This window comes from Carcharodon carcharias, chromosome 17, assembly GCF_017639515.1.
Source record: "Carcharodon carcharias isolate sCarCar2 chromosome 17, sCarCar2.pri, whole genome shotgun sequence".
Classification (NCBI taxonomy): Eukaryota; Metazoa; Chordata; class Chondrichthyes; order Lamniformes; family Lamnidae; genus Carcharodon; species Carcharodon carcharias.
In genome coordinates this window covers 63883507-63895906 of record NC_054483.1, presented here as the reverse complement: position 1 = coordinate 63895906, position 12400 = coordinate 63883507, and the positions used below count along the sequence as shown (strand labels likewise).

The 12400-nt window shown below is 40.2% G+C and overlaps 1 protein-coding gene across 5 annotated transcripts in view; it reads left to right on the top strand.

Moving 5' to 3' along the window:
- Nucleotides 1-12400, top strand: part of plce1 (phospholipase C, epsilon 1) — a 418731-nt gene that overhangs the window by 328448 nt on the left and 77883 nt on the right. For 4 of the 5 annotated variants that reach the window (XM_041209226.1, XM_041209229.1, XM_041209227.1 and 1 more), the window contains 4 exons: nt 2213-2257; nt 5727-6408; nt 9909-10091; nt 10186-10303. In XM_041209226.1, coding sequence (XP_041065160.1) covers nt 2213-2257; nt 5727-6408; nt 9909-10091; nt 10186-10303 — 1028 coding nt within the window. The remainder of the gene's footprint in view (nt 1-2212; nt 2258-5726; nt 6409-9908; nt 10092-10185; nt 10304-12400) is intronic. The other variant, XM_041209228.1, reaches the window with a different exon arrangement.

Genomic DNA, 12400 nt, shown 5'->3' with positions numbered 1-12400 from the left:
TTCTGGCCCAACTCATCAATTCTGCAACTCATTTGTTATTTTCTATGCATTCATACACAGGTGGACTTGCCCAATTGTTATGAAGGCAGCAACCTGCTTAAAATAACAGGATTACTCAAGGTTCAGAATAACATAGTCACCACTGGTGTTAAAATAAGAGTGCTACCACTGGCATTAGAATAATTGGGTTGCTGCAAGTATTAAACCAATGCAAATTTAGGCTTTCCTGCATCCTTTTTTAAAACTTGAGAACATGTATCATTTTTTGGGAGTAAGGGGGTTTGATGGGTGAATAAAATCTAGCATTTAGATTATTGAGCCTGAAATACTTCAAGATTGCTACCTGGAATGAGGAAAGGTTAGATAGACCGGGCTTGTTTGCACTGGATTTTAGAAGATCGAGGGGTGGCTTGATTGAAGTATACACGATCCTGAATGGTCTTGACAAGGTGGTTGTGGGTGAGTCCAGAACTAGAGGGCACTGTTTGAAAATTTGGAGTCGTCCTTTTAGGACAGAGATGAGGAGAATTTTTTTTCTCTGAGGGTGGTGGAGCGGGGTCATTGAATATTTTTAAGGAGGTAGATTCTAAGGTTATTGGGGGTAGATGGGAATAAGGAATTCAAAACGCAAACAGGTCAGCCATGATCTTATTGAATGGCGGAGCAGACTTGAGAGGCCAAGTGGCCTACTTCTGTTCCCATTTCTTATATTCATAAGTTTTGACACGTCAATGAAGGTCACCCATTCCAACAGAATTCTGCATACTTGATGTTGAGTTAAATTTGTATATAACTGGGGCATTTTTAATTTCTTAAATCGCAAGCTAATATTGTTGGTCTTTAAGTTGTTTGTATTTGAGTGTTTCTGCTGAAAAGTAACAGCATTTCTCTTCTGTCTCTTAATGCAGAGCTACACCTGTGGCTCAGGTCGCACTCTTGCCTCTGAGTCAGTAGGTTTTGGGTTCATTTCCCACTCCTGAGACTTGAGCACATAACCCTAGGCTGGCACTCAGCTCAGTACCAAGGGAATAATGTGGGTGAAACATTAAACTGAAGCCCTGACTATCTTTTCAGCTGGACATAAAAGATCCCTAGATACTATTTTGAAGAAGAGTAGACAAGTTCTCCATTTTTAAAAATTCATTCATGGGATATGGGCTTTGATGGCTAGGCCAGCATTTATTACCCATCCCTAATTGCCCTTGAGAAGGTGGTGGTGAGCTGCCTTCTTGAACCGCTGGAGTCCCTGTTGAGTAGGTACACCCACAGTGCTGTTAGGGAGGGTGTTCCAGTATTTTGACCCAGCGACAGGGAAAGAACAGCAATACATTTCCAAGTTGGGATGGTGAGTGACTTGGCGGGGAATTTCCAGGTGGTGGTGTTTCCATGTATCTGCTGCCCTTGTCCTTCTAGATGTGGTAGCAGTTGTGAGTTTGGAAGGTGCTGCCTAAGGAGGCTTGGTGAGGCAGTGCATCTTGTGGATTGTACACACAGCTGCCACTGTGTGTCAGTGGTCGAGGGAGTGAATGTTTTTTGGGGGTTACCTGGACAATATTTATCCCTCAACCAACATGAAAAGCAGATGATCTGGTCATTACCTCATTGCTTTTGTGGGAACTTGCTGTGTGCAATTCGGCTACTAAGTTACCTATGTTACAACAGTAATACTTCAAAAGTACTTCATTGGTTGTAAAGCACTTTGGAATGTCCCAAAGTCATGAAAGACACTGTATAAATTCAAGTACGGTTCTTTGCAAAGGAAGGGAGAAAATTAAAAAAATGTCAGACTGTCACTAAGGATTTACGCAATAAAACAGAAATTTGTTTGGTCCAACAACATGATCACAGACAAAAACTTTGAAAATGAAGACATTGGACTGCAAGGCTATTAGCATTAAACTATTCCGAACAAGCATTATTTCATGTTGCGTATACCTCTGGCCAAATGATTATGAATCATATGCAGCTGGACAAAAATTGAATCCAGGCATCCGATAATGAGACCAGTGTAAAACATACTTGTCCAAATGCTTGAGAGGCTTTTTAAAAAAATTCTGATAGTTTTTTTGTCTGTTTAGCATTATTTGTTATTTAACGGCTGTTCACCTTGCACTTATTTACCTTCATTGGCTGTCTAACTGACTCTTCTTTCATCAAGATCCTAGTGGTCTCTTTTTGCACCTTATCTTCTCCCATACTTTTATTTCTGAAGCACAACAGCAAGAGTGAAGAAAACTTCAGAATCAAATCGAGTGTTGTAAGTTAAACTTCTGCCTTTCCGCATCATCTGCAAACAAAAAAAAAACTAACAAATTTGTGTGAAATAGTGTTTTCAGACTTGTTTAACCACCTGCCATGGATTTGAATTTGTGGTGTTTCCATATCCAAGGGCTGGTTGTACTCATAATGAAGCCTTGATTTTAACCACCCACACTCGCTAGATATGGGGATTGAGGAGGTTTAAAATAGCAGTGGAGTATTTAACTCCCCATACGTATCGCATTCCTGCCCGCCACCATTTTAATTCCTAGGTTTCAGGTGACAGGAGACTGTTGCTAAGATTTTGTGGAAATGATCTCTGGCACTGGTAATTGGTGATGGGGTTTCCTGGCCAGAGGAAGAGGAAAATCTGGGGCAGGGAAGGCCCACGTTTTGTTTCCTCCCTCCACTGACCACAGTGCCCCCCACGACCCTCTCATCACCACACACTTCAGTGCGGGGGGAACATTCACGGCAAACCCAGTGGCTGCCTCCTACCTCCTGAAATTCTAGCCGTGCCATCTGCTAAATTAGCCATTACCACAAGATTCATGCAGGAACCTTGCCTACAGCATTGAAATGCAGCCAGGGAGACAAAGTCTTTCCAGCACCAGAGTGTGCACTCCCTGCCTGCTCCGAGTCCTGTTGCATGTTGCCCCAAGTTAAAACCAAGGCTTGAATGCACTCTCAATGACATTCCAACTAAACTCAATATTGTTGCTTCTATCTACTTTGGTTTGAGAAGACATTCTGTTGGATTGAAAATTATTGCGGAATACAAGTCAGAGACAGTCAGAATTCCTACATAGGAGACATACCAGCTTTTAATCAAAATTGGTGAAGTCTCAAAATTAGCACTGATTTAAAAAACTACTCAATGCACTGGCAGTAATGATCTTCAAGCATATGACAAGTTGGTGTAACTGTTGATCCAGGTGTGGAGTGCCCAACTGTAATCTGAAATTGCTGAATCCCAGCAGACAACATTCTCATTGACACATAAAGCAGAATATGCACTGGGGCCTTCAGTATGAACAAGGACACAGAAAGGCCTTGGTTCCTGACCCTGGCAGCAGTTTCTATGCTACAAAGGGTATTTTCACACAAATGGGGGTAGACATTCTTCAAAAGGCTGGCTTGGGTATGATGGCCAAATGGATTTTTCCTGTGCTGTATCACCCTCTCCCCCCAAAAAAGGAAAGGTTGAGCAGATTTTCTTTTTTATTCATTCATGGGATGTGGGCATCACTGGCCTGGCCAGCATTTATTGCCCATCCCTAATTGTCCTTGTTCAGAGGACATTTAAAAATCAACCACATTGATGTGGGTCTGGAGTCACATGTAGGCCAGATCAGGTAAGGATGGCAGATTTCCTTCCCTAAAGGAAAGGGCATTAGTGAACCAGATGGGTTTTTCTGACAATGGTTTGGCTTTGTGGTCATCATTTGACTTTTAATTGCAGATTTTTATTGAATTCAAATTTCACCATCTGCCATGGCGGGATTTGAACCCGAGTCCCCAGAGCATTACCCCAGGTTGCTGAAAAACCAGTCCAGTGACCATACCACAACGCCACCATCTCCCCCGTGGGCCTATACTCATTGGAGTTTAGAAGAACAAGAGGTGATCTAACTAAAACACACAAGATTCTGAGGGGGTCTGACAAGATTCATTGGAGAATCTAGAAGGGGACAAAGTTAAAAATAACAGGTCTCCCATTTAAGGTGGAGATGAGAGAAATTTCTTCTCTGAGGGTTGTTAGTCTTTGGAATGCTCTTCCACAGAGAGCAGTGGAAGCTGCATCGTGGAATATATTCAAGGCTGAGTTAGATTTTTGATCTGCTAAGGAGTCCTTTGGGAAAGGCAGGAGGGAAGTGGAGATGAGTCTCACTGAATGGCAGAGAAGACTTGAGGGGCTGAATGGTCTACTCCTTCTATTTCTTGTGTTCTTATTAAAAGTCTGTAGATGCTAGGCATATTAGAACTTTGAAAACTGAAATTTTTGTTAGTTCCAAATCCGTTGATGCTTTTACCTATGAAAGGAAAATGGAGTTGAGGTACAGATCAGCATTGATCTAATTGAATAGTGGATCTCCCTCCCTAACAGCACTGTGGGTGTACCTACGCCACAAGGACTGCAGCGGTTCAAGAAGGCAGCTCATGACCACCTTCTCAAGGGCAATTAGGGATGGGCAATAAATGCTGGCCCAGCCAGTGACGCCCACATCCCGTAAATGAATAAGTAAAAGAATGGCTGGAGGGACTCGTGGCGTTCCTGTTTCTAATGTTTCTGTGTTCTAATGTTTATTTTGAAGGAAAGAACAAGTGTAAGATGCAATATCTATGACCACTATACGGGGATAATCCCCACAGAGTCCTTCTGGCCTCTTTCCATTAACTGTAGTGATCGGTCAAAACCATGAGAGATGGTGCTAAGGGGTGTTTACATCAATTCTCCAGATATTCTGCCAATCTTCCCATTTGAGATTTCAGGTGTACATATTTGGTGGTAACCATATTACAATTTCTGACTAAAAGGTATATTTCAAAAGTATATCCCTAAAAGGAAGCCCACAATCAATATTCCAGAGGCTAGTGAGACTCATCCTCCTGAACGTTTTGCCAACTGATCCCATCACTGGCATTTACAAAGCTGGGAATGCAGGAATCCTGGTGTTGTAAGTTTCCACCTACAGCCCACCCCACCTACACAATTTTCCTTGTTTGAGGCGGGTGGAGGCGGAGCAGCAACTTCCAATGTTGAGCTTGGATCTAGCATGTCGAGGCCCTGGTCTAATATCTGACCCTATATGTGCATCTCAGATAAAGCCTATGACAGGAGTAAGCTGAAAAGATCAATGATTTATGGACTGTGTGAGTGAAACCTGGTCCAAAATTGAAAATTGAATTAAAATATTATTCCATGTCATTCTGTTTAGATTAAGAACTTCCAGTTTCAGTATTTTGTCTGGTGGATTCAACAGTTTTAAGCAATTGGTTCTGTTCAGTCCTGAAAGTGACTTACAATACAAAGGTTGCTGTAGGTCATTTTGAGAGGATGGTGAGGTTCAGTGTGTCTTCCTGCCATCGCTGGTATTTATAACACAATAAGTAACAAAATAAGCCAGACTGGTTTCAAGTAAAAACTTAACATTGCTTCTTTATATTATTGCATTTTTAAATTGCGTCCATATATAAACTAATTATGAAACTTGATTGCTGTTTAATAAATAATAACCCTGTGTGGCCTCTGTGTCCTAAAAAAATGAATATGGAACAACTGCCAGTGCTGTGTTTTTAGACCCTGTAAGCAAGGCATGAAGTGGTGCTTGTACTGGAAATCCACAGCTCACTGACTCCATTCCCAGTCGCAGGAGCTGGTGAGAGTCTTGATCAAAAGCAGCAAAGGAAACTATAGGGAAAATATTATCATACAACTCTCAATTCTTTTCTCCTTAATTGTGCAGGTTCATTGTTGGAGATCTGTCTGACTCAGAAAGTGATTCCTTTGAGCAGACCAGTGAGTGGGATCTGAGTGGGGCAGAGGATCAGCAAAAGGCATTCTGTCATGAGACAGAACTTATTCCTTGGTATGTGCTGTCCATCAGAGCTGACATCCATCAGTTTCTCCTACAAGGGGCCACTGTCATACATTATGACCAGGAGGCTCACCTTTCAGCACGATGTTTTCTCAAACTGCAACCTGACAACTGTACTCTAACCTGGTCAAAACCACCTACAGCCAGCCCTGCCAACGCCAAGGTAAAAAGCATGGTTTTGGGTAATAGTGTGGACCTTTGTAATAGCAAATTTCAGCTGTATGGGCACATAGCACTAAATGGACTTGTGGAAGGTTTCTTGGACATGTCTGCAGTGAAAGCTGTCTATATGGGACATACAGGAATTGATCTGAATACTGTATGCATACAAAACAAACTGTGCCATATGACGCTGGAGGACAATTGTGTGACACTGCTGTATGGGGTCCATACAACTGATAACCGATTGCTGCACTTTGTGGCCCCCAAGTACACTGCTAAGATGGTGCATGATGGATTACAGGATTTAATGTCGGCTGTGAGAAAAATGAAGAAGTTTCCTGACCAGAGACTGCAGTGGTTGAGGAAGCAGTACGTCAGCTTATATCAGGTACATGGACAACAATCACCTGTCTCTCATCTTTGTAACAATGCCCAATGAAGTAGACTTAGAAATTCCTGTTGGACAAACACTTAGCATATTCATATGACGCTGGTGTTAGTCTGTTTACTTTAAATAATGGATAAAGGAATATCATTCATGAAGCATTTGTTCATTAATATTGTCAAATTCACTTTGCATTCATATATAAATGTTCTAGACTTTAACACTAGAAGTCCAAAATATCTTTCTTTATCAACACATTTTGACAGGGTGGATTCTGAAAGGATGTTTCTCCTTGTGGTAGAGACTAGAACTAGGGGACACAGTTTGAAAAAAAGGTGTCTCCCATTTAAGACAAAGATGAGAACAATGTTTTTCTCTGAGGGTTGCAAACCTTTGGAACTCTCTTCCCCAGAGAGCAGTGGAGGCAGGGTCAATGAATATTTTTAAGCAGAGGTAGATAGATTGTTGACTAGGAAGGGAGTAAGGAGTCAAAGGTTATCAGGGGCAGGGACTGTGGAGGTCAGGTTACAATCAGATCAGCTATGGTTTTATTGAATGGTGGAGCGGGCTCGAGGGGCCGAATAGCCTTATCCTTCTAATTCGTATGTGCATATGTATGTACATTTATTGATTGTGATGCCCCAGCATCAAATGTACAAAAAGAAATAAAAGAAAATTCTAATCACCGAAGAATGTTGAACTTAAATGCATTGTGTTCAATTTTGCACTCTGGCAGAGATTGGTTTTTCAGACTATTCATGGTGATAGAATTTGGAAGGTAAAGAAGCTGCTCTGACCAGTGTGATATCTGACTCTTCATAATATCTTTTGCATTCCTTTATTTTGAACTTTCAAAAGCTTTGTATTATGATGTGAAGAGACAAAGTTCTTATAAGAAAAGGGGAATTTGACCATACAGAAAACTGATAAAGGGTTGGTCATTTTAACATCCGGTGTTGGGCTTTCAACTCACGTTGCGACTAACTGAAAAGAAACTCCTTCACAAACTGAAGTCAGTGGGTGAAAAAAGAACAGATGTGAAATAGTAATGAGCTAAGAGGAGAGAATTAAGGGGGAGATAGCAAAGTTAAAATTAGGGGAGTTATTGAGTGGAGCAGTTGAGAGACCTATCTCTGCTTTTTCTGGTATACACAAATGTCCGTGACTAATAATAAGTTAATTCCAAAGACGGCCCAAAAAAAGAGAAGATCAATGAACTCTGAGGAAGTAGCAAAGAGGAAGTAGCAAAGATATTACAAAGAAAGCGCAACTGGGTTTATCAGAAGCGATTTAAATTTGTTACAGTCAAAGGCAAATTACTACACCTTAGAACCAAAGCAGGAGCCAGGTGTGCTCAATGGGTGGGTCAGAAGTTGCCAAAGGGGAAGCTGAAAATAAACTAGCCATGAAATCAGTTGAATTCAAATCCTCATGAACTGTGGTGTTCAGTTTAGGCTACACTTGGAGTACCAGATAATGTTCAGGTTACTATGGCATCATTAAGGCCCAAGAGGTAGTGCAGAGGGGAGAAACGAAACTGATCTTGATGTTAGAGGAAGAGCTAATGAAAAGTGGCTTCGTACAAGAAGGCTTTTCAAAACGAAACATCATGCAGGGAACTTAGAGTTGTTTAAGATACTAATGGGATAAATAAAGTTTGTGTCAATCAATGTTGAAAGGATGTATGTATATTTGTAAATTTTTGTTTGCAGTTGTTCCTTCCATTGTAATGATGTAATGAGGGTTAAGTGTTTACTGTCGAGGAGAGGATTTTCCCTTTTATAGATAAGTGTGTACCCATAGCAACGTGAACATTGTCAGTGCTGGCGAATTGAACTCGCCCATTTTTAACATCCAGCCTTAACATCAAATACTTCCCATTGTAAATAAAGCTTGCTTTACTCTATCTCAGAAAGGTGTTCAGTGCCAGTCTCACAAGAGCAGCCTTTACAGCATCATTGTGATACATTTTCCATTTACTACATCAGCCATCCTCTGGTCTTTGAGAATCTCACTTTGTGGCAGTCCTGTGCTGTAGTAGGTCTAAGTTTACAGAGCTAAATTGAGACTACACAGACTAGCTAGCAAATTTCCTGAGAAAGATGGTCTTTAAAACGCAAGTATCACATGAGTAAATATAGATCAAGCAATCAGATGAGACTTTCATCCTAGCAGTTTGGGTAGGATTTGAACCCAGATCCCTGATGCAAAAGACCAGAGTGTCTCACACATTTCCCCAACAGGAGTTTCTGTAATTCTTCTTCCATAGTTTCAGCAGGTCAATGCCATTATTTGTTGTGCTTACAACAGGGACTGCATGTTACAATTACATTACCTTAGCTGAGGATGAGCCCAATATGATCGTGCTGTAATCTTCAAAGACTTGAGTAAATATAATAAATAGTTGAAGTTCAGCTGCACACACTATTGATATTAGCTACATGTGGGATATTTTTCCAGATCAAGTCACCATTTTTATTTTAAACTTCTTTTCAAAAGTAAGACTGGAGTCTCCTTTTCCAATATTTTAAGAGGGATTTAATCATGCCAGACTCAATTGTGAAAGGCAATCTGTGATAATCTAAATATTGTCCTCTAATCTAATCTAAACACAGGATTAGTTTTATGACAATTTTACTGCAAATTGAACCATTACAAATTCTACTCTGTGTCACATGGGGGTCATGTGCAATCCACTTAAAAATCTATGATAGCAGTACCAAACTTGTGTGTATGGAACAATTATTCAGATAAATCAACTGCAAGATATTGGAGTTGTAGCTGTTTGAAAATGGTTATTCATTTATTTGACTTAATATGGAATGTTACTTGAAATCTATAAAGATGTCACACTCTGGTTCTGTCATTGGGTAAAATCAGGAAAGTTAACTTTAATTCTGTGTGAGTGTCAGCAGCGGGGTGGAATTATGAACAATTACCTGTGGTTAGCCTTTGTGAAACTACAAAGTAATATGAGCAACATGAAAATTGAAAATTAAGGGAAAGCTAGATTAGTACATGAGGAAAAAGGGATGGAAGGATTCTTTTTATTTCTAATATTTTATCCTTTGAGATTTGGGCTTCACTGAGAAGGGCAGCATTTGTTGCCTATTCCTAATTGCCCTTCAACCAGGTGGCTTACATTTCAGAGTCAACCACATTGCTGTGGGCCTGAAGTCATATGTAGGCCAGACCAGGCAAGGACAGCAGATTTCCTTCCCTAAAAGATATTAGTGAAGCACGTGAGTTTTTATGATAATTGATGATTTAATTAATTGAGTTTAAATTCCACCAGCTGCCATGGTGGGATTTGAACCTATGTGCCCAGAGCATTAACCTAGGTCTCTGGATTACTAACCCAATGACATTACCATTACCGCTACCCCACTATCTCCCTCTGGTGATAAGATGAGCTGAAGTGGGTGGAGCATACTCACCACTAGAGACCAGTTGTGCCAAACCTGTTGCTGCACTAGAAAATTCAATGTATTTGTTTCATATAGGAGGAAGGCAAGTTTGAAGGACCAACACTGGCTCAGGTTATTGAGCTCTTTGGAGGCAGGCGATGGATCAGCAGAAACACAACCACAGCAACTTTAAACCGAAACACTGAAAAATCCAGCCTGCAGCGTAACAACACACTGGGAATGAGCACAGCCAAAAAGATAAAGAAATCATTAATCAGGGTAAGAGACGGCACTGCCCAAAGTCAGTGTCCATGTGTTTCTGCTCAAGGACAGATCTACTGTAACTGTAAAACTTGCATTTTGTTTTGTGCAGGGAGAGAGTGGGGACATCACTGATGAGGAAACCTGTGCACGTAAGTCCCGAAGCTACAAAGAATCTCGAAGCAGGAGTGGCTCTGATCCCGCAGACTTTGATGAACAAGAAGAATCAGGTAACACATTTCTACCATTAATATCTGTTGTGTATTGCACTGAGAAAAACTCACAGCAGGCAGCCATTATTGAATTAACTTTATTTACACCTCCCCAGCAGAGAGGGCAGTAGAGAGGGGAATAAAACAAAATGCTCAGATCTTGCAATATACGATTCACACTGGAAAAAAATACTTATACATTAAAATGTAAAATGGCACACTTACGTAATTCCTAAAATGCAATATTACTAAACAAACATCAACAATTTCTGAAATTTAACAGGTTCTGTTGCATACTTGTTTCTACTGTAATCACCAAAACACACATGACCGGTGCTGCCAGAATGTTTCACATGTAAAAAAATGTTTTTCCTTAACAACAGCATGTGTTTAACAAAAATATCATTTGACAAAGAGTAATGAAAAGAACAACTTATTTCTTCTACCTTCCTACATACTTTCAATTCTGGCTTCTTTCTCTTTTTGTCTAGGTAACTCCTATTTCTATTAGTTTGACCATGCTCCCTGAATATCTCTGACTGTGTCAGCTCTGAACTTTGACTGCCAAATCCATTTAATGATTGGGACTGTGACATTTATCGATTTGGCTTAATCAAAGACCATGACTCACTTTGCTCTACTGATGGATTCTGTGATACTGGCAAACTTTCAGCTTCTTTTTGACTTTCACTTTGTGCTGTAGGAGGAATTTGGACTATAGGAGGTTTCTAATGCTCTCCCTTTGTCAGTTTTCATCTTTCAAGCAAATGATCAACATGACGTTGATGGAGTCTCTCTCCAGTCTTCACTGGATATGTGAATGCACCTAGTCTCTTTACCACAAGTCCAATCGCATAGTTCTCCTTATCACCTCAGTAGTTTTTTCACCATGATCTTCTGACCAGCACTGAACTCTCTAAGTTTCATGCTCATCTTCATCCTGTCTTGCTTTTCTCTTACTTGCTGTCAGGCTTAAGCAAACTAAACTTTGTCCTAGGAGTGTGTTTAAACACTATCTTGTAAGATGAGCAACCTGTTGTAGACTCTGGGGTTATTCTGTAAGAGAACATAAAAAATTGCCTAGCCTGTGTCAAAGAGAAACATGGAAATTACTGCCTAGCTTGTCACCTTGCAAATACTTCTGCAAAGACCTTTTCAACATCTGCACACTTTTTTCTACAGCACCATTCATGCTGGGTAATATGGTGATATTAGTGCATTTTACACCATTGTTACTCAGAAGTATTTTGAAATTTTCTGAAGTAAACTAGACCATTATCTGACACAAACATTCATGGCAACCCATAAATTGCAAACCAACTTCTTGAAACTTCCGTAGTTTTTGCACTTGTCATATTGGAATAGACTCAATATTTATCCACTTGTTATTACTATCAACCAAAACGAAGTACTCTTTCCCTTCCATTTCAAAGAAATCAACATGTACTCATTCCCATGCTTTTCTTGTGTTTGACCATGAAATGAAAGGAACCTTGGTTGGATCATTTCCCATTGAGACACACTTCACAACTTTTCACAAACTCTTCATTTCTCTGTCTACCTTTGAAAACCAAAAGTAGCTTCTTGTTACAGCTTTCATATGGACTTTCCCTGTGTGTTCTTGATGAAGTTCCTCCAAAAATCTCTCTCTAAATGTTGGTGGAATAATGATTCTTAAACTCCATACAACACAGCTTTGTTCTACACTCAGGTCATTCCTACTTGTGAAACGCTCCTGCAATTTCTTATCATCAAACTCTTTAAACCAGCCATTCATGAAATAATTGACCACTTTACTAAGCATCACATCCTTGCAAGTTTCTTCACTAATTTCTCTAGCAGACACTGGCATATCATTTGTGTGAAGTTACTCACAGGTAACACCGTGGCTCGAAACGAATCTGTCTTCACAGGAAATCTCAAAAGAACATCTGCGTTTGCATTATCTGCTAACTTACAATATTTAATATTGTACTGATGGACCATGAAAATCAACACCCATCTCTGAAACTGTGCTGAGCTAGGGATTGGTACTCTCTTCTTTCAAGCAGAAGTGATTGTAAGGGCTTGGTGTTCAGTTAACAAGGTGAAATTCCTACCGTACAAGTATTTGTG